This window comes from Rosa rugosa, chromosome 6 (assembly GCF_958449725.1).
Source record: "Rosa rugosa chromosome 6, drRosRugo1.1, whole genome shotgun sequence".
Taxonomy (NCBI): Eukaryota; Viridiplantae; Streptophyta; class Magnoliopsida; order Rosales; family Rosaceae; genus Rosa; species Rosa rugosa.
The window spans coordinates 52475984-52499553 of record NC_084825.1 but is presented as its reverse complement, the minus strand read 5'-3'; the positions used below and the strand labels follow the sequence as shown (position 1 = coordinate 52499553).

Below are 23570 nucleotides of genomic sequence, written 5' to 3'. Positions count from 1 at the left end.
CACTCTTAAGCACAGAGATAACGTTGTTTATTTTTCTAAACCCTAGTTTAATTAACTTGCAATCATTCTGTGATGATTGATTCTTGAGAATGCAAGCTTTTAATGTAAACATGCATTCATGTCAACTACCACTTAACAATGACATTATTCAAATTACCTTGCATGGTCTGCATACACATATTGGGTTAACTAAATTAATTAATAAAAGACCTGCTCCCCTAAGGGACAATTTTGAAGAGACTGTGAGGGACAAGTGAATCTGACGGCTGAAAATAAATGCACAGTTTTAAATTGTTATAATTTCTGCTTTTATATTTAATACATGTGGTTGAGATTCATTTGTCCCTCACAGTCCCTCAAAACTGTCCCTTAAGTGAGCAAGTTAAGGCTTGCTCACCTAAGGGACAGTTTTTAAGAGTCTGTGAGGGACAAGTGAATCTGACGGCTGAAAATAAATACACAGTTTTAAATTGTTATTATTATTATTATTATTTTTTAACAGGATATTGATTTCATCATATTCAATAGCCATAATTATGGGCTAGAGTTTTAAATTGTTATAATTTATGCTTTTATATTTAATTATTATAATTTCTACTTTTATATTTAATATCTTAAGAGGATAGACAATATAAATCGCTTGAATACACATTTATAATTAACATGAGAAATTAATTAGTGCGCAACAATATTACAATCGCTTAACACAATGAACATGACATGAATGTGGACGATTGTAAGCATGACATGAGTCAAACTATTCTCATTTTCGCATAGAGCTGCCAGCTGCATATACAATCATCGATGCAATTAATTCCCATGAGATTATCAAAACCTTCAACTTATCTCATAGATGAGAAGACGTTAAAAAAAAAAAAAAAAAAAAAGAGAGAACTTTTAATAACCACCGCAATGTCCCGTCACAAGTCTAACACCATCTATACTCCTTTATGGAGTACCAAGCACCATCGATGTTCATCTTAAGTCTCCCCTACACCATTTGATGACGGATAGACATCATTTTTATAACATGTAATTACTGTTTTAATAGCTGATCATAATGTAATGTAATGAGATGAAATCAGCTGTCTTCAATTATACTATCTGCATTCTGTCTCCATGCATTCATTAGTCCACAAAGAATAAAAAATGGAACAAAATATTAAGAAAATATTTTTTTAATATTTGTGGACCAATAAATGCATGAAAACAGAATAAAGATAGTGTATCGAGGACAACTGATTTCATCTCTAATGTAAAGGGCGTATCCCATCTTGCTCAATGAAGTTGTTTTTCATCACTTTTTGTATTAAGTGATTGGTACGTGATTATAGGTGGGGAGATTTGGGTGTGTAGTGGAGCGGCAAATAAAAGCCGTCGACAATTTAACACACTGTCGAAGTGTGGTTGTGCTTTTCACAATGCATGCATGTATTATTAGCTTCAATAAATCTTTGTGGTAATTGAAGGAAGATGTATAATAAATATCTAATCCACAAACTTGCCAGAAAATCAGTCCTATCGTCGGCAGTATATCAATTTCTATCAATGGAGAAGATTCATCTTCTGCATCAATCACCTTTCCACGAATCACATACTATAAAAACATAGCCCGTATAGTCACCTACAACTCTAGGAAGCCTAGAGTTCTTAATTATTATATGTTTTATATGGATGTACCTATCTAATATCTATCAAGAAAAACATTTACCATGTGCCATTATAGAGAAAATTTCTCATGTGATATAAATATTTTTAAGTTTTATCTCTACATGTAATGAACATTCAAAGCGTAAACATGACATGTTGATATACATCTCATCTTTTCGTTTTATTTATTTATTTACTCATTTTATCAAATCAATTGGCAAAAATACAATATTACTTCAAAGATGATTAGTAAATAACTGAAAAGAAAGTGACGAGCTAAATAATATAAAATTAAACGGAACAAAAATCACCCTAAAAACTACATTAATTTGATAAATATTGACACACATCCCTCGTTTTCTTCTCGACATTTAGGTCTGTTCCAGATCGATGACGATAATTAACGATCCGGTTTACAGTTTATGAGTTAGCTAGCCTGGGGTGTATCACTTTTGACAGCTAGAGTTTTGACCGTTGAAACTTGAAAGCTCATTAGGAAAAGGTTCTTTGAACGCCAATTTTCAGAGAAGCCAGTAACTTGTTTAACTTTTGCGTGGTATTCTCATTGTCACTGACTCACTGCAAAGCAAATAGTGCATGTAATGTGCAGAAGTCCCCATTGTGTTACAGCAATATATACACCAGTTCTCCATAGTCGACACTGGACACTTAGACAGTCTCTATTAGTCCCCACTGTGTGAAAAGAAGAGCATGATGCAGGTGCCTTTTAGCAATTTCTGGGTCACCCGATAATTTATAGAAAAGGACCCCAACTGATCATTTTTTACCAACCGGCAAGCAGCAAAAAAAGGACCCCCAGCCTCTTCCTCCCTTTATAGTGCTCGATCGTATTACAAATATGGAGCTAGCCCTTAGAATAAAATCAATAATACTAGTGGTCAAACTCAAACTCAAATCAAACTTATCTATCTTAACCTCTAAATCGAAAGCAAAATCGATTTTCAAATCCCATTCATGTGGAAAGATAAATCCAGCACTGGTACAAATTATATCAGCTGCATGCATCAGCTGGTTTTTACGGCGTACAAACCAGAAGTACTATAACCAACTGGACAATTTTTAGGGATGAACGAACATATTTACCCCATTATCGATTAACGTACTTTTACTTAATAATTTTATAATCTAACGGTTCATATCTTAAACTAGCCTTTAAAGATCATCTAAGTAAAAAATCAATTGAATCGGAAATCGTTTAATTATCTAATTGAATCAAACTAATGGATGGTTCTAACAACACTTACTACTATTATGATGAACCGTTCATATGTTTCATATAAATGAATAATTAGAAAGTCATCAATTTGATTGATTTTTTACAGAGTTAATCTTTGTATTACGTTATACAACATGAATGGTTAGATTAAAAAATTATAAAGTTATTATTTGTTAACTCCAAAAGATGGTGAATATGCTCATTCACCCAATGGGTGAACTTAAAAATTGTCCAATCAAGATCCAGGTCATGAGTTCGAGTCACATGAGGGTAGGAGTGAAATCCTTTGATCCTATTTATAAAAATAATAATAATAATAATAATAAATAAAAAATAAAACTTAAAAATTGTCCAATCAAGTTTAAGAAATAATTATGGTGATAAAAATTTAATTTACTTCTTTACTGTTCTAAATTTTAATAAAGATGGGCGGAAATATGATATCAACCGGTTTATTTGAGACATAATCATTGGGCGCTCCTATTTTTCTTTGAGTAATACGCAAGCAATGCAGGCAGGGAGGGTATGCTCTCTTAATTAAACTCTCATTGGAGAGAAACATTTATATCTTTCTAAGGGCCCCTTAATTAGTTAATTATTCCTCACCAATCTATCAAGTATTCAAAATTTAATAATTAAATCTTATAAACTTGGAAAATGATGGAAAACATGGCTGCCGTGAAATTCTTATACACATGACCATAATTAAGTACGAAAACACATGACCCTCAAAGATGGGGGTGTCACTTGCCCACAGTTCAAGTCAAGCACTTGAGTAGTTTGTAGACCTGTAGTACTATGTAATTTTCAGATTGATTTGATGCTAATGATAAACAGGCACATGCATGCTATACAATCCTAGATAAGGAATAATGGAGGCGGCCTCTAAACTATTTTCAAAAATCATTTGACAAAAATGCGTGAGAACTGTTTTGATATAAAAGAACATATTTTAAAGAAATCGCTAAATCAATACAGCAGTTTTAACTATGTCACAAATAACAATCAAATAATTTTAAATTTTGATTCTTGTAATTTGGCCTTGTTTACAACACAGTTCGATTCTAATATACTAATATTACAAGCGAACAAGCAAAGAGCGCGATTCACATAACGGAGTTTGGTATCCATTCCAAATTAACAAACTTGCCATAAATCTAGGAATGTAAGTCAGAAAAGTTGATTTGGTATAAAACATATGCTTGTTTCTCATCAAGCCGATTAATGTCAACCTCGCGAAACAGGAAATTATGTCAAACAATGGTTTCCAAGTATTTTTGAATGCCAGATTCTTCGCACCAAATTATGTTGCCATCTCTGATTCCAATCCCCTTATTAGTCAATTACAGTTCATATGGCAAGTCTCAAAAGTGCTTTAACATGGTCTATTCACCGCAAAATCCCACATTCATTTTGTTCCCATTTGAGGCTCCCTCGTGTGTATAGGACATCTCAATAGTATCCAAGATTTTGATTTATGTGAACCTGTAACATATATTACAATATAATTTGAATTTATGCTGGAAAAAAAAAGAGTGTAAAGTAAAAAGGAAAATATTGGAGGCTGAGAATTCAGACCTAGTTGGACTCAATCTCTAACCGGCCATGGACCGCTAATCACGCCAACTCATTTGGCAAAAGGAATGCCACGTTTAGTTCATGAATTGACAAATGCAATTTAAAATTACGTTCCAGTATGAGAATTTTTACTATACATATATTTTTTAGTATACACACATACAAGTATGACATAGGTACAAAATTTGACGGTAAATTATTAGTAGCATTCATTTCTCATCACTAAACGTTAGATTTATGCGTGCATGACACAGGTGTTTGTATATGGTAAAAATTTCAAACAAATATATAAACTTAAATGAAAATCTCCATTAAGATTTTTTCAAAATTATTAATTATACATAGATACACTCTAAATAAACAGTCTGAGCAAAACTGGGCACTCAATTCTCCATTAATTTTTACGGAGACACTTAATTAATTAATATTGCGATAACAAAACGGAAAGCCGGTACGGCCTGAAACAAAATCTGCCGTGAAAAATCACCGGCGGCCAAAAACAGTGTGGCGAAAAAGAGATGTCTGTCGGCCACTGCCTACTGCCAACTGCCACCTCTCTCTCTCAAACAGTCTCAGTATTCTTCAGAGGACCACTAGAGGGTCTGAACCAAAAATGTCTTGAAAACAGTCATCTCCTTGACACATCATCGACGACGTCGTCTGAGCAGAAAAGGACGAGTCGGCGAACGTGTACAAGTCGCAGAAGTCATCAAACAGGAGCGGTCCGGCCACTGCGGCGGAGTCGTCGAAGAAGGGCGACTCGAACAAGAGCGGTGACTCTAACAAGGGGGACTCTGGTGTTGGGAACCTGAACGCGTCTTCTTCCACGTACCGCAACTCCATTGGAATTTGATTATGTTCCACTCCACACTCTCGAACATGATTTACTTTCTCGGTTGGTTGTGATAGTGCTGGCTTCTCTAGTTGCGGTGGCTCGGCCTCTTCGATTGGATGAGTTCGGAACTGTAGGACAGAGGTAGGGGAGGAGAGATGATGAGTTTCCTCACCGGAATCATAGCCAGAAACCGAGACAGTCACGTTTGGTGTTGTTTCCGGCTCAATCTCGACTTCATTGACAATATTCTGATCATCAACCCAGTCCGCAACGGTCTCAACCATTTGCGGTGGTGAGAAGTTCGTTTGAGCATCAGGACCTCGGAGTTTAATGGCGGCATTATCGTACACCATAGCGGCTTCCTCAGCTGTGTCGAAAGTTCCCAGCCACAATCTTACACGTTTGCCGGGATCTCTAATCTCGGCCGCCCATTTACCCCAAGGACGTTGTCGTACGCCTCTGAACTTCCGGTTGCCGCCGCCATTGGCCGGTGGACAAGAGTTCTTCTGTGCTGGCCGCCTAGTAGCCGGCCGTGTCTCTAAGGCAGGCCTTTTCCGGCCATTGTTGGTGATCGCCGGACTAGTTCTCAAGTCGGTTTCTATGCTGATTTCGTTGATATATTGCTTCACTCTCCGGCGACCAAAGTAGTACTCGCTCTCTTCTTCGTCGCTGGATGAGTCCGTGGCGTCGTGATCGGTCATCGATATCCGAATGATTTTTGGGGCTATGGATGTGCCGGGCTCTATTTTCCGGGAAGGTTTAGTTAATTTCTTGGTGGTGTTTCTGTGTTGGGTGTATTTGATGGGGCAAAGGAAACTACTAGACTCCATTTCCATGTTTCTTTTCTTTTGGGTTGGTTGTTTGAATGAATTCTATTTTGGCATCGAAAGAAAAAGGAGGAGGAGAAACCAAAAGGGGGGTTAGAAAGAAAGAATAAAGAGATTGAAGAAAGCAGAACAAAGTAAAACCGTGAGGAAGAAGACTCAAGAACTTGGAGATAAACAAAGGCCAAAGCAGAGTGTTCCAAAAATCTGCCAAAAAGACATAAAAAGTCGCACACAGATAGATACCTCTTGGAGAAAGGACTCTAATAGAGGGAGGGAGCAAGCCCAGCCCCTGCGTTTTGAACAGAGGAAAATATCACAGAGGGCCTTATATGGGAAGAATCAAAGGTATGGTGAACAGAGTAGAAAAGGAAAATAGAGAAGGACAGATTCAGTGTCGATTCTGGAGGAATGGAAATCGGAAAATCTGGTAGATTCTGAAAATCTCAAGTATATAGAGAGAGTGTGTTTGTAGGTTGAGAAGAGAAGAGGAGAGGAGAGGAGAGGAGAGTGTGTTGGTGAAGACTAGTGGGAAAGAGTTGAAGACCAAAACACTGATCGAAAATCGCTATTTTATAGGATCCGGACAGCCGAAATTAGTAAAAGACCCGAATACATAGGCCCTTTCATATTTAATTATTAATTTGCTTTTACATTCTATTCATATTTAATACCTTTTTTGTTTTTATTTTTATAAATATGGACAAAAATGAGAAAAATGACCAAGGGGGAAGTCAAATCAGAAGCCGGTCAATAGTTCCGGTCACTAGATACCGTCCGACACATCCTCAACGAGACATTCAGTTTAGTTTCGATGATTACAGATGGTGTGACAATATCTTAATAAGGTATCGGTTTTTATCATGAATATGTTAGGGTGATGATTCGTATTCGTGGCTGGCATAATAATGACTTCGATCCTTTTTAGTTCAAATTTGACAACCAAGATTATTCTGACATGCATCCTCAACCGGACATTTAGTTTAGTTCGATGATTACAGTCGGTGCGACATGTCTAAATAAGGTATCAATTTTTGCCATGAATATGTTAGGGTGACGATTCATATTTGTGACTGGTATATCGAAATCATTATTCCTTTTAAGTTCAAATTTGACAACCGAGATTGTTCTGACATACATCTCATAATTTGTTGTCGGTTTTGTACACACACGCCAATAATCTAAAAAACATTAAAAGAGAGTGTATAACTCTGTCCGAGAAAACAATAATGACATTAAATATTAGTATTGAATAATAGTCATAATATAATTTGTTTGTATTTACCAACCAAACTGAAAAAGGTTTCAATTATCAACGTTTGCCATCTCAAATTCTGAAGTGTCTACAACTTAGTCAAAAACACAACTAGCTTGTTTGTGATCAACACTAGTCTAAAACAGTTACAAGTTTTTTTATTTTTTATTTTTTTAATCACAAATTAATAAGTTACAAGTTTACAAGTCAATAATCCAAACAAAAGAGAAGGATCAGAGTCAAATATCACAAATTTCGGTTCCCACCAACAAAAAACCATTAGAATGATATAGTCAAAATCATCATACATATCGGTTTCAAATTCAGCTCCGCATTTAATTCCTTTTATATAACCAGATTTTCTTTTAATCACATCGTACAATGTATAATTATAATAAATATTGCACCTTTAAAAGAATTACAGTTTATTACCGCACAGATTAGTCCCCAAGAAATGCCATAAAAAGATAAAACCCAAACTTATTCCCCAAGAAATGGAGTACTCAAAGTTTCCAATGATTTTTTTTTGAGTGGTTTTTGCTCATGTATCAAAACTTTAGAAGATTTATCAGTTTCCTGAGTATGTAAAACAACGGTTTGATACTATTCTTACACTAAAAGACAAATTTTATGAATATATCAAACTAGTTAGATTTGAGATAAACTCTATAAAAGATCATATATGGCAAGCTTGACGAGTTGACTCTCTTCTTCACTACAACAACTTTTGTTCAAAAGAACTCTCCTTCATGTATATAGAGTCGTCCAAGCTTGGTAACGTACGTGTAAACAAAAGTTAATTATCTAATTAGTAATTATAGTACAACACTTGCTAATTAGCATGGTAGTATGTTTTAGGATTGGGGATGTGTTTTGTCGTAGTAATAACATCAAAATTGTCACCGGCCGCCAAATCTCAGGCCGTAACAAAAGCTCCAATGACTAAGGAACTCGATCATAAACAGGCCAGTAGCTAAAATACACATTTCACGATATTTTCTTGCCTACAACAATGAAGACAGAGATGGCTTTGATTCAACACTGCTTTGACCATTGCCACTTTCCTTTCTCTTTCCGAAGAAGCATAAGATGAGCTGAGAATAATTAGAATTTAATTAGTTTCTTTGTTAGGAAACAAAGGGAGAAATGGGTTAATCTCTTGTCTTGGTTGAGGATTAGATGCTCCACCGTTAGAGCTGCCAATACGTACATACTAAATACTGATTGTGTGAAATTTCAAATCGAAATCTAATTCTTTAAAGTTGGATATTGATGAATTTAAGATAAAATATTTGATGAATTATACTTCTATGTTATAAAGAGAATGAGAACTCCATACCGGATAGTATACAACAATCCTAGCAGAGCTACTATTTAATAGTAAGGCTTAATTTGCATTGATTTATACCGAAACAATTCTATTCAGAAGGATTGTATATATGTGTGGTTGCATGCAAAGGTTTGAACGATAAACAATGATATAAGACATTGGCTCCAAACGGTGCTACAAACAAAAAAGGCCGACTGACTTTGTTTTGGCCTTGAACTCGAAAAATCAAATACTAAAAGGTCACACATAGAGTTCATGTTACCGGTGACCAGGCGTATTCATAGCTCCAGCCATACACTGTGTCACTATGTGGCAGCAAATGATAGGTGGTTAGGCCCTCACAGTCACAGACGCCTCACGGAGTCCAGAGGCAAGTAGCTTAGCTAGGTAGGGTTTTGCCGATCTGGGAAAATGTCATTTTTGGTTTACATAACATCTGTATTCGTTTGAAAATACATGGTTTCGAAGCATAAATATAACTAAGCAATCTGCTCAAATTGAGCAAGAATGGTCCAATAGAGAGCACCACTTGTAAAAATTTGAGAGACTAAGGAGGAAGAGTATAGTAGTAGTATATGATGCATCTGTTTCAGTGTGTGGAGCTAATAATGAAAATGGTGGCGGTGATGATGAAGGAGATGACGAAGTGTGCTACTAGCTCTTACAAGTTTGATTATTTTGGTACCATGAATTGATATTTTCTTCACATGAATTTATATCCTTGGAAAGGTTTGGAACACATTTCTAGGACTTTCTGGTGTTGGTGTGGGGAACTAGAGCTAGTAAGCTTACTTTGATCATGTGTACATGTGAGAATCGAGTGTTGCTCGCTATCGGTGTTATTGTGGTTTGATGAAAGGTCATTTTCCATGCTTCACCTTCGGGTGCATCATATTAAGAGACTTTTATTCTTTTTTTAGTCAAATACTAAATTTGAAATATTACGACGTTTAGAATACTTAGAACTTCTTTTCAAAAAAGAATACTTAGAACTTTTATTTTTTTTTAAATGAAAATTGAATTTAGCACAATAACTTATTTTGTTCAACTAATTACTTTCATTTTAATTTTCTATAAGACAATTCGTTAAACATCTTATTTTGATGTTTTAAGAACGAATCCGCAATATATAAAGTGGTAGCGGAATTAAATGTTACGAGGGAAATGAGTTAGTTTCACTAAGCAAACCAAAGTATATCTCTATAATTAAGACAACTATCTCATCAGATAAAAGTATATATTCATTATCAGATATGCATGCAAGGAAATACTACAATTGCGAGTCCATGTATTGAAATTGTGAATAGTAGAAAGTCGTCTGATTATGAAGGAAGGTTTCCAGAGGCCACTGTTGTACGTATATGTATTATCTGTACAATTTTAATGATTAGATTTTAAAATTTGAAGATTCTTCTCAAAGTCTCAAACACTTGCTCCCATTTTACGAAAAAGAAGAAAACAAGCATAGAATTACGTTTGACTGTGGTCCTCTGAATTAAGTCCCATTATACGACGAAGCTAATCAATGTTCTTGTTTGGGGAAGAGACAGAATTCACAACCAAAAACAACAGAAAGAGACAGAATGCCACTGCTATTTTGGGAAACCAGTGAATAGTCTATTGGGATATATAACCGAGTTCTAGTTCATGAACTGTTTTTCCGTTAAGTATCAATCTATATTTTATGGCTTCCTCAACTCTCCACATTGTCGCGTTTGCTCTCAGTTTGTATAGCAATTAGGCACAGACGTCAACAAACAGGACAAGATCAAGACTGAAAAACGTATCTTATATAGTTGCAAACCCACATTTTCTTATTCTGTGCAATTTCTTTGACGCATCTCTACGAACACATTACTATCGGTCTGATGCTTCTTGCACTCGCCGGATATAATTTCTTAAACTCTCTGTGTTTCGTTAGGGAGGTAATCGATCCCATGCTTGGTTGGGAGATTACATATAATGATTAGATAAATATGGATTGGGGAAATTAGACAAAATCAAAGTAGTAGCGGAGGTGGGTCTTGGAGTTTGGCCCGGGGCCATTGAGCCAAGTGAAGCATTATCAAAAGGACAGCTAAGGGAAGAACATCAAGTTCGACAAATCACCGGGAGGCTTGCGTCTTATACAAATACTTGAACTTGTATAATATTAACGTTGGTGTTTGTTTGCTCTAGCTCTTTCTATCAGTGGCATTCTTGTTTTTTGTTATTACATATTTGGAATTATTGGTGGTGGTTTGCTTTGCATTGCCCCGCCCCCCCCCCCCCCCCCCAAAAAAAAAAAAAAAAAACCCAAAGAGTGGCAATGTTTGAGTCTAGCTTTGAGATATATTCATGAATCATGAAGTCAATTTGAGATAAATATCTGGTTAATTAAACTAAGCATCAAGTCCAAGATTCTTGTTTGATTCTTTTTGCTCATTAGCAACGTATCCTCACTCCTAAATATTATGTTAATCGTCCTCGTAATGCCCTAGACCCCTTGGTTTATGTGTTACCGGCTTATCATCCTCCTCATGTTTTCAACTACTTGTTCATTTTAAACTTACTTTGTCCACAAGAAAAAAGGAAAATAAGAAAGCTTGTTTACATTTTATAACAAAGCTTGAAAGATAGTTTTAAGCACTTTTACAATTTGGAGCTTTTATTATAAAGACATGTTACACATTCACTTAGATCTTCACTTCAATTAAGGAGATTTTCAAAGCGTTTTTCAAGTGATAGCTAGCTAATTAAATAGAAGAACATGTATTGTTTTTAGTTTTGTTAGAAGTGCTTCTTGCACTAGTTATAATACACGTACGCGGTTAAAATATAGAGCAAACAAGATTAACAAACTATCATAAGTAAAGTTATTTTTTCTTCGAGACCTAAGTTTATATGACTAAGAACTTATTGGAGCATTATATACGATAAAATGTCCTAAGCACCAACACGTAAAATATAGGAGGAGAATTCATAGCACCAACGTACACTTACACCAATATGAATGGATGGTTGGATTACATCACACACTTTTTGTTATTAAAAAAAAGTTGAGTATAAATATGGATTAAATTATGTTTAGTCCTTGTACTATGACCCTTTTTTCGTTTCAGTCCCTGACATTCTCAATTAATCTGAAAAGTCCCTAACGTCAAAATTTCCGTCTGATTGGTCCCTCCCGCGTCAAATTAGGAGTTGGCTTTAAGTGAAATGTCCAATATACCCCTATGTTATTTCTTTTTCCTTTTAAATTTCTTTTTCTCCTTTTATTTTTATTTTTTCTTTTTAATTTCTTTTTCTCCTTTTTTTTAATTTTTTCTTTTTAATTTGTTTTTTTCTTTTTTCTTTTTAATATCTTTTTTGCTTTTTCTTCTTTTTTTCTTGTTCCTTTTTAATTTTTTTTCCTTTTTAATTTATTTTTTACTTTTTCTTCTTTTTTTCTTGTTCCTTTTTAATTTCTTTTTTTCCTTTTTTTTTCTTTTCATTTTGCCTACTTTCTCCTTCCTCAACCCACCAATCTCATTCCGATCAAACTCCACAACCCATCTGTTTCTCTCCCCAAATTGAAACCAAACCCAGCAAAGACCTAGATTGGCGGTGCAGAGATGGACATCGAGCAAAAGCAAGAGGCTATGATCTGATCGATCACTTCTTCACCTTCTCTGAAGCCATCTCCCTCTGTTGGGATCCTCCCTCGCTTCCATCATCGCCGACGCCATCTCCCAAACCCAAGCAGATCCCAATCAGCTCGGAAATTCGCCGCTAAACCACTCCCATCTTGCTTTCACAACCTACTTCTCTCTCTCCCACTCAAATCTCACTTTCTCTCTCCACATCAAGCCTCAATCTAGAAAGTTTTCACTGAAAACTACCATTTTTTCAGACCCTGAGGTTTTTGGGTCTTGCTTAAAATGGTGATTTGGATTTTGGGTCTGGTTGAAATGATGGTTTTTGATGGCCAAGTTGACCAAAACCAGAAGTGAAGAAGAAGAATAGTGATGGAAAAGGAAAATGGCTGCCAGCGTGGAGAATAATAATTGGGGTTTCGGGTCGATCTGGATTGGTTCGCCGACGTGGCGCTACCGATGCAGCAGGATACGATGGTCATTAAAAAGAAAAAAGAAAAAAGAAAAAAGAAAAAAGAAAAAAGAAAAAAGAAAAAAGAAAAAAGAAAAAAGAAAAAAAAAGAAATTAAAAAGGAAAAAAGAAAAACAAAAAAAGGAAAAGGAAAAAAGAAATTAAAAAGGAAAAAGAAAAAATAAAAAATAAAAGGCCGCCTGCATGGAGAACAAGAATTGGGGTTTCGGGTTGATCTGGATTGGTTCGCCGACGTGGCGCTACCGATGCAGCAGGATACGATGGTCATTAAAAAGGAAAAAGAAAAAAAATTAAAAAAGAAAAATTAAAAATTAAAAAGCAAAAAAGAAATTAAAAAGGAAAAAGAAAAAAGAAAAAAAAGAAATTAAAAGGGAAAAAGAAATTAAAAAGGAAAAAGAAATAACAGAGGGGTATATTGGACATTTCACCTAAGGCCAACTCCTAATTTAACGCGGGAGGGACCAATCAGACGGAAATTTTGACGTTAGAGACTTTTCAGATTAATTGAGAATGTTAGGGACTGAAACGAAAAAATGGTCATAGTACATGGACTAAACAGAATTTAATCCTATAAATATCAAGGGTTGAGATCATCTTATAAGTGTTGGGTCACTTGTACCGTCGGTACATAAAATAATTTTCATAAATGACGAATTTCTGCATATCAGGATCTTCTTCATCCATTTGTTTTGCATTGCGAGAAGTAAATGAATCCGCTATGTTTTACATAAATATGCTCTAATACTACCTACGGCTTGGAACACAACAATTGTGGTACTATCTTAATTTGCCTTCACTACATTCATCATGGAAATGAAAATATTGATACGAACAAAGATTAGAATTAGTTGCTACACTGGAAAGAAAAAAAAAATTACAAAATCACCTAGGGGATCAGAGCTATAACAGGAAAAATTACAATCTTGCAAATGGCAATAGAAAATAGAAATACATTATTGGTGAGTAACTCCAAGAACCCACAATGGAGTGCATTAATTAACAGGGATAAAAAGCGAACAAATTATTGTGCCGATTGCCGAAGAATGAATTGAAGTTGGTTCAAAATTTATTAAGAAGGAATGAAGGATGAAAGGATGATGATAAGAGTAGAGGTTAAATTAATAAGGTGTTTGGGTACGTATTTATTACTACTACTTCCTCTGAACTTGTAGTTTTTTATAGTATAAGCTGGAACAAGATCTATTGTGAAAAGAAGGGCCACCTCCACCTCCAGACTCCATACACGACTTCGAAGCAGGAGGTGTGTGTGTGTGTAGCTTTATTATTGTGTCGGTCTTAACTATATATTTAGTCAAATATTAATGTGCGTGTGTTTCTGCTGCAACAAACAACTTTGCTCAGACTTTCATGGATGGCTTCAAATTTAAAAGAGCTAGCAGCTCAGTTACAGCTAGTAAAAAACTAAACCACACCGAATTAATATAATCTTTCATTGAAGCAAGTCACAAGCTTCTCTTTGAAGGAAGAGATGTTGGTCTCTCTCTGTCATCTTCCTCAACAAGCACACACCAGACAATTCGAAGTAATAAAGAAACTAGAACATTAATCCCATAGTGATTATTTTCACGGTTTCACCGTTGCAATGATAGTTTTTGTGAAATATATGGAGAATCATAGCTTCCATTCATATTTTCAGTACAGCAAGATGAAGTAATATTTTAATATTTGTTTCACGGCATGCCACTCTCTTCTTGGTCTAGTCAATTAATGTAGTGAAATTAATTTACTTTCGTATACTTAATTTCTTGCAAAACAAAGTATGTCATCATATTTTCAGTCAAGACTACTATATACATGGAATCTTCAGTGTTTAGTGTATACTGTATTTAATTTAATAGTCTATGAAACGTTCAAAGGTACCTGTAATATTTCTTCTTTTAAAGTGTAAGAGTTAACTCTATTTGGTGAGAAAAAACTAATCTCACGTCCGAAAAGTTAAGATTTACAAAGCAATGTATAAAATCTTAACGTATCCGCTAAGTTTTGATTGGTGTTAAGTAGTATATATGTCTTGATTTTCACAATAATGGAACAAAATTCTAGAGTTTATAAGGGTCTTTCCTTTCAGTTTCTTTGTTATATATATCCGGTAAACTACCTAACTATAACCCTAATTTTTTTTTCTAGAGATTTTAGCATGATGTGGGTATCGATCTATATATGACATGTACGTGTATAACACCGTGACATATATTTAATGTCGGAAGTGTTTGCATGGATGGCTCGATATGTGATCACACGTAAAAGGAGTGTCTCGGGAGAATATAATTCAATATCGAGAAAGAATAGAAAAAACCAAAATAGCTAAACTATCCGATTACTATATCTTTTCAGTGTAATGTCGATCAAACATGTTCTACGTATTCATATAGCTTTGCATATAGATATCAATCTATTTTGTTCGAGTCTCTCTTTGAATACTTGTTCTGATGCAGAGGCATTAAGTTTCCTAGCATGTAGTCTAATATATACAAACCTGCTGTGGTGAAGAGCAGTCACATGCATTTCTGGATCGATCTTTTACACACCAACAGAAAAAGAAGAAAAAAACTTGAAAATGCTTTAAATTGCTGACTCTAGAAACGTGCGGGCGTGGTGTGCAAAGTTAAATGTTCGGAGAAGAACACCTGGTTTTCTTCTTTCTCCTGAGAAGAACACCTGGACTCTTATTTGTCCTAGCTAGTTTCTGAAACTAACGTTTACAGATCGATTAATGGCCTCTCTTTAGATCATACAAGAACCACTCCTCAAAGGGCACAGTAACAAAACCCTAAAATATCTTCTATGATTGTGTAAACCATTCCGTTGTCTAATTCTTTATGCATTGTGTAGAATCTATTATATTATCTCCTGCAGGGGTTGAAAAGGTTTTGGGAAGCCCTACAGATATATACATACTATTGCCATTTAGCTCCAGCAAGTGTATATATAAATGGAGATTTGTCTCGAGACTCAACGACAGTTGGTGAAGGGCTGATGGCTTTGCAGTAGGCCCACCACACTGACCCCGCTTCAGTCCGGTGACCGGCGGCGTTCGCGGCCTTGAAGGTGACCGTGGGAGGGAGGTCACGTGTGAGACTCCCATGTGAGCTGATGTGGACATCAGTCGGATTAGCCACTAAAATATGCCCCATACAATTACAAAACCTTATTAAAGAGATTTTGTATTTGTGTGTGGGTGACCAACTTAATTTATACTTGGACAAAAATAAAAAGATGAAAATAATTCAACATTGTATGATTGCACCTTTTTGCTAATTGGGGTTGGAATCTATATAATGCTGGCTAAGTTCTGACAGTTTTGAGGAAAATGAGGAACCCGAACTTTGTAGAATGCAAGGCAAGGCAATATTTGTTTTGTTTTTGTGGTCAACTATAGGTAGGGGGATTTGGTGGAGGAGCTTGTTTCATGAGTTCATCCTTGCAAGACTTTATTTAGAATTAGCTAGTTTATGGGTTTGGTGAAAAATAGAGTATATGGAATTTGATATATATTCATTCCCAAAAGACCTAAAAATGGGGCAAATGTTTGAGGGATTTGTTAGCTGTAGCTAAAAAAGCATTTCCCCCCTAACACATATACAACCAAGGCTGGCTAAGTTATATAATTCGTACAATTGTAAGAGCAAGTTCACCCGTTGGGTCACCAGGTCACCTACTATTCACTGTTTTTTAGTGTTTATTTCTACTCTCTGGGTTATCGGCACAGTTTCCAATAAGACCTGGGTCACCAGGTCAGCTTGCAGGTCATGATCAGGGTGACCCAGAAAGTGACCCAGGGTGACCCAGGGCACGAAATACACTGTGCTCGTGACCCACAGAGTGAAAATATACATAAAAAGTAATGAATAGTAGGTGACCCACGGGTGGACTTGCTCTAATAGACCACACCATTTTCCATAGATTTAACATTGATTGGGGAAAAGGAAAATGACATGGTAAATTAAGAAAATGCACATTTCATTAGAGTTGCGACTCAATAATTATAATGCATTTTTCTTCACGATTGATTCATATGCCCATGTTTTTTCATTTTATGAACTTGATTTCACTTTTATTTGAAAGCATGTGTTCATAGCTTGTATGATCAAAGAAAGATGATCTTTCCAAAGTACAAACAATTATTCCGACTATTAGCAAATGGCCATAAAATAACATATAAAAAAGTTGCAAAGAATACTATCCTCTTAGAAGCATCCTCATATATTCATAAACAAACATATATTTCAGGGATTGAACTTAATTAACCCATTCTATTAATTAATCTAGCTATGCGGAAACTCGGTGGTCTGCATGAGAGGCCCTTAATTAGTCCTTTCCTCTTCTGCGTTAATATATATTAGACTACAATTAGACAATAGTTAGTGAATGAGTATTGACCTGAACCATGATTAACCAATTATTAAGAGTACCATATATTATGGATTATTGATCGACATGTTCTGCTTGGAAAGTACTGGTTTTTGATGCGGCAAACAGTACTACTGGTTTTGACACCTGTAACTCCACCAAGAAGTCTAAAGTGGATCTCCATCTGAGCTAGGGCTTGTCTTCGACTCTTCTTGCAGTACAGAGACAAAGACCAAAGCAAGTACATGAATAAACTGAGATTAGGTAATAATGTTTCTGGCTTTAAATCTGATTAATGAACCAGATTTTCAGGGACCATGCTTCACTCACTCCCCACCCCACTCGTGCCCACGACCAGTTTGCCTGTGTTTAATTAATCTCTGAAGATAAGCAACTCAGATTTGTGCACAGATGAAGATTCGACGCGTACGTGTAGATTTATTACTAATGTATTTAACATACTGATATAGGAGGACATGGGTCACCATGTCCCTTTTGGTTTTTGAGTTTAGTTTTAGGGCAGTACCTAAAGTTCAATGGGCATACCTATTTTTTTTATGGGGAACTTGAACTTGGAAGTACATATTAAATGGATTTTGGCATTCCCAGGTATTGTTCTTCATTTCATTTGTGACTTTCTGGGCTCTTCTTCCTTGATTCGGGCAAGATATTAGCAACGATTCTTTTTTAGTTTCTAACTTAAGATCCCACGACATGAAGAAAGCTCGAGGTATGACTAAGAACCATGAAACCAAAACCAGGTACAATATTAAATTCTGGTATTAATAGTTTATTAATACTTCAGTTTAATTTTTGAGATACTGATAGTCATATATACAAAGTCAGTTGACATGGGATTATAGGATTAATACTTCAGTTTAATTTTTGACATACTGATAGTCATATATACAAAGTCAGTTGACATGGGATCATAGTATGAAACTAACAGTGATACTCTTTTATCTAATTAAAAAAAAATTCCAAGATTTAATGCAAAGTCAGTAGATTTTGTTTTTAATTAACTCTAAGATTTACACTTCGCAGATCGGAAAAAAAAAAAAAAAAATCCAAGATTTTGTTGTTGCCATGATATGATCCTACCATCTTCTAAACTTCTGCGACTGTGACCTTTGAGAAGTTCATTAGACAAATGCTAGATGTGATTAATGCTGTGCCGATAAATCTGACTTTTACCATATGTATAGCTAGTTTAATACTGGTGGGGGAAGTTGGTTCTTTCTTTTATTTTTTCAATTTCAGTTTCGTTATGTGTACATGATGGAACCCCATCTCAGTTGGTTAGGGCAAGTTCACCCGTTGGGTCACCAGGTCACCCACTATTCACTACTTTTTAGTGTTAATTTCGTGCCCTGGGTCACGAGCACAGTGTATTTCGTGCCCTGAGTCACCCGGTACAGTGTTCTGGGTCACCATGGTGACCTGCACAGTGTATTTCGTGTCCTGGGTCACGAGCACAGTGTATTTCGTGACCCAGAGAATGAAAATATACACTAAAAAGCAGTGAATAGTAGGTGACCCAACGGGTGAACTTGCTCTTATAGAAATGGGAGAGTTCATTATATAACTCAGCTCCTGTCTTTGTTTAACGATATAGTTAATTCCCCGAAGAAAGTTCTCGAATTGGTTCCAATCTTGAGAGAGACAGACTAGTTAGTTATGATTAGAGTCATTAGACTAAATCAGATATTCGATCTCCTCTAACATAACAAAAGAAGTTCATTCATAAGGTCAAACTGCATCGCGGTAACAAACCTTTTGGCATGCAGGTAAGTAAAGACTTGCTACAACGGACAGAGATTACTAAAGCATTTTAGAACCTGAGAATTAGCCTTCTGAAATATTTTCCTCTAACCCAACCGTCAGGCCCAAAAAAAGCAGATAGAAAATCCAAGCTTCAAGCACAAATGCCTAGCCCATCATTAGCCCCACAATGGCTCTTGTCTAAACTGTTTCAGCTTATACTAAACTTCAATTCTTCGAAATTTTGCAGGAGGGCAGTTCAAATAGTGTCAAATATGATACGAGAAAGAAGGAAACAAGACCAGATGAATAGGATAGGGGGTGTGATAAGCAAAAAGAAAGACAATGATCAAACTAGGGGCACAATTGATTGTTATAAAGATCACCATTTAATTCATACAAACAATAAGAAACGCAACATCTGTTTGACATTTCTTTTTCGAATCGAGGACATGTTATGGAACTCTCCTGTAGTCCATTTTTAGGATTCAAGAGACATCGTTCATTCATACACAGCTGAAACAGTGAAAAGATAAGGACACCCTCGTATGCCACATACTGCAGCTCATTTTAGCCCATGGCATATTTTTGGGTCCAGCTTCTTGCTGTTGTCTCATACTTGTTCCTGTCTGTCTTGTACATGTGAGCAATCTCCGGCACCAATGGATCATCGGGATTTGGATCCGTCAACAGTGAACAGATTGAAAGCAACACCTAATCAACAAAACGATTCTCAATCAGAACAGGATTTCTGAATTAACACAACTGTCTAGAGTAAAAACCAATATTGCGATGTGAACATCAAAATAATCACTTTTCTGACTTCAAGAACAAAGATTTTCTCATTTTCTATGTTAGAGATTGCACCTTGGAAATGGTTAGAGCAGGACTCCATTGCTCCTTCAAGATGTCGAGGCAAATGCTCCCATTGCTGTTAATGTTTGGGTGGAATACCTTTGTTCTAAATGCCACCTACAATTGACCATCAACTTATCAGAGACAGAAATAAAGAAAGAGAAACTAGACCTCCCTTATCATAAGGAAAGATAAATATTGGGTGGAATACCTTGCTGAATGCAATTATTTTGCCATAGGACCTCTATTTTCCCTTTTCTGGAAAAGTTGGTGTCAATGTATCAATTGTTCTTAGTACAATAGCTGCTAATGTGAGGGATGGATTTAAAACAAGAGGTGGTGGAGGTGGTGAGTAGAAGAACAAACTTTACTTGGTATAATACAAAAAAATTCAAACAAAAGTGGCCTCTCTATTTGTCCAAGCCATCAAATAGTTGTTTTTTTTTTGGCAGAGGTTGTTCTAAGAGGGTAGAAAGAAGATGGCTCAGAGAGCTTTCATATCATTCCAAAATGAAAGTTCACTACAGTTCAAACCCAGAAACCCTTCATAACACCACCCAAAAGAACAGTGAATGTTCGCAGCAATTAAGAACAGACATGAAACATATGTGGAGTTGTGGACAATTTGAAGTTATAAGAGAACAACATAATTTGTTGTTAAAAGTGGATGATAATTACCTTTGGTGGCTTAAATGGATAATCTGGCGGAAAATGAATAGTAACTAGAAAAACACCACCAGCATAAGGACTATCTGGGGGACCCATAATTGTTGCTTGCCAATGAAACATGTCTTCGGCAACAGGACCTGCAACAATCCCAGAGATGAGAAGGCATATCAACAAAAGTAATATGTATTGAAAGATAAAAGGAACAATAACAGATAGCTCAAAAAGGTCTTAGTTTGAACAACGGAAGAAAGCTCTTGAAGTAACATTATCTGTCTAAGGAGGAAGTAGTTAAGCACACCAGAGTATCAACTATGACAATAAAAACAAAATTGCACATGAAAATCGATTGTCAATGCTGTGTAAGAAAAAGAAACAATTTTGAATGATCCAAGTCATGCAGATGAAACTTTACAACAGAACATCTAACCAGGTAGATAAGCTGGACTAATAGAATCATTTCATTTTTAAAAAAGTGAAAATCTGCATCAACGATGTACTAAATATCAGATATTAAGTAGAATCAATCTAACTAGGAAAGCTAACTCTTTGGCTCTCACTTTATCTCCCACATGGAAATGCCAATACCATGTGTATGAATACTAAAGAATCGTGAGAACATTGACCAAATGCAAAAAGTTGGCAGTCCATATAAAACAGATCAATTTGCGTCTACAGTCTACCCTAAACATCTATCAAGTTTCACGGCACCCCACACAACACATCCTAACAGTTACGCAATTTTACAATGACAACACCTCTTTTTATTATTCCTTCATTATTCATCTGCACCCACCATGTACACAAACCTACATTCCCTAGTGATATAGCCATACTCTCACAACCGAGCACGGCTGACACATCAATATACATGATCCACACCAGTAATGACATGTCGGCACACCACAATTCCGAACCATAACATCAATTCAATTCCACGTCTCTTACGCAAAATAACACTAGAAATAATATCGATTCCGAAGAACCGATAGGTATAGCCTTTGTAAGCTTAGAGACCTTTTGTAATGTTTATCAAATCATGTTTCAACCTAAAATCATACAGACTTGCAATGATCACAGATCATCATCCACTACATATCAACAGCACGAACTAATCATAATCGGCACAATTTCAATTCCAAAACTAACAACAAAAGCTTCAATTTCCAACAGAAACGACAGCAATCAAAGAAAAAAAGCAGCTAAAAAATTCGAAAATGAAATTAGAGATACCTGCGCTGCATGACGTAGGAGGATCCTTCTGCAAATCCTTAAGCTCCTTCAGGATCCGCTTCGACGCCATCTGCGAAACCCTGACTCACCAGATCCAAAAAAATCATCATCAAAATTCAAAATTCCAAAACCAAAAACGCCTACAGCTAAGTAACTCAAACTTCTCACCGAACAGATTACACGTACCTGATGCAGAGATCGAGAAAGAGAAAGAGAAAGCGAAAGAGAGATCGTTCTACGTGAAGAAGAAGACGATGATGGAGGAGAAAGGAAGAAGCGACTTTTATATATACTGCTTTTCTGGAATCGACCTGGTTTTCTTTTTTCTCATTGGGGTTAAATTCTATTCCCTCTTCTCGCGTGGGGCCCTCCTGTCGTTTTTTTTTTTTTTTTTTTCGGGTTTTCTTTTTCTTTTTTTTTTTGTTTTTTGGCGCCGAAAGTGGCCAAGAATAAAGGTTCTTTCACTTCTTTGTGTGATTCTTTGGGGAAAAGGGGAGGGGAACGGCGTCGTTTCTGGGGGTCTCCTCCCTTTTAAAAGCGCGTAGGCGCGTTGTTTTGAAACAACTTGTCCTTGGTCTTTGCGTGTTGCCGCCATACATCTTCTTCCCAAATTCGATGGGCGGTCAACCACACGGTGGTGGGCTGAATGGGTCCATAAGAGTCCGTCACCGTCAAACATCGAATCCATCGACTTTTTTCTTATTTTCTTTTTACAAATTATTTTTTAACTATATGATTTGTTACCTTAAGTGTGTCTTATTTTGGTGAGTCACGTCCACCTTGTCACCATATGACTAGAGAAATTCTGGTAATATTAAAAGTTGAAATTAGATCAGGATAACATAAAGTCCGGTTATTTATTATTTTTATAACTGTGGTGGCCCGTTGTTTATGTAAACTTTTTTATCACACTTATCTCAATAGTTAGACTAAAATATTTTATCTTGAAAACTTGAGGACAGTGCCTATAAGGGTCAAACTAAATGACACGTTTACTTACTTGGAATAGAAAATAATCATGAATTGGAAACAAGTGGAATGGGAGAAGAAAAGAATCAGTATTGATTCCGGAGGAATGATTCCTAAACCCATCTCCCCCATTCGTAATCGAATTCCTGAGTATTCAGGAATCGATTCCTGATAAGGAGGTGGGACATACATCCATTCCGATTCCTTCATGTGTTAGTAAACGCAGGATTTCTTTTAGGGGCCGTGACCACTTACCCCATTTTAGCCTAAAAATTGCCCACTTACTCCACTAAGAGTTTTTTAACCCCATTTACCCAATCTAACACCTAGAGATAGTTTTGCCCCTATTATTTAACTCTATCCTCTCAGACTCTCTCTCTCTCTGTGCCGCGCCCCATCTTCGGCTTCGCTCTATCTCTCTCCCAACACCGCCCAAATACCTCTCCCTCTGCAACTGAAATCCGGCATTCAACCCAGGCCTTCGGCGACTCAAACCATGACATCAGCCCACCGGATCTCTACTCGTCCATGTCTCCGAGCCTGAGGTCCTCCAATTCATAAATCACAGGCGACTGAATTCGATCCGACCCGGCGGCGATTAGACGAGAATTCCGTTTGCCTCGGATTTCGATCAGCTATTCCGGCGTCGGTTGACTGAGTTCGTTTCCGTCTCAGAGCCAGACGTCGTCTTCTGCGCCATGACCGTCCTCGAGCTCGTCTCCCAACACCATGTCTCTCTTAGATGATGTCGGAGGTCTGTTAGTGTTTGTCCTCCTCGGGGTCAGCGCCAAGATCCGCGACCTCGCCCCGTCGGAATCGGGCTGGAGAAGCATGGGTGTCCACAGGGGAACTTTGGGTGGCCGGAGAAAATTTCTGTTGTTTTTTTTTTTCTGATTTGGTTGGTTTTTTTTATTTTTTTT

At 36.4% G+C, this 23570-nt stretch overlaps 2 protein-coding genes across 2 annotated transcripts; both read right to left on the bottom strand.

Annotated features, from left to right (window-relative positions):
* Positions 1–4754: 4754 nt before the first annotated feature.
* LOC133715473 (ethylene-responsive transcription factor CRF4) lies at positions 4755–6607 on the bottom strand. Its single transcript, XM_062141985.1, has one exon. It carries the CDS (start codon positions 6134–6136, stop codon positions 5048–5050), a length of 1089 nt encoding a protein of 362 aa, XP_061997969.1. The 5' UTR covers positions 6137–6607; the 3' UTR covers positions 4755–5047.
* A 12666-nt stretch (positions 6608–19273) lies between these two features.
* On the bottom strand, positions 19274–22022 carry LOC133715024 (ubiquitin-conjugating enzyme E2 10). Its single transcript, XM_062141328.1, has 5 exons — positions 21868–22022; positions 21682–21761; positions 20461–20588; positions 19795–19899; positions 19274–19641 (listed from the first exon to the last, which is right to left on the bottom strand). Exons 2-5 carry the CDS (start codon positions 21749–21751, stop codon positions 19498–19500), a joined length of 447 nt encoding a protein of 148 aa, XP_061997312.1. The 5' UTR covers positions 21752–21761; positions 21868–22022; the 3' UTR covers positions 19274–19497.
* Positions 22023–23570: the final 1548 nt, after the last annotated feature.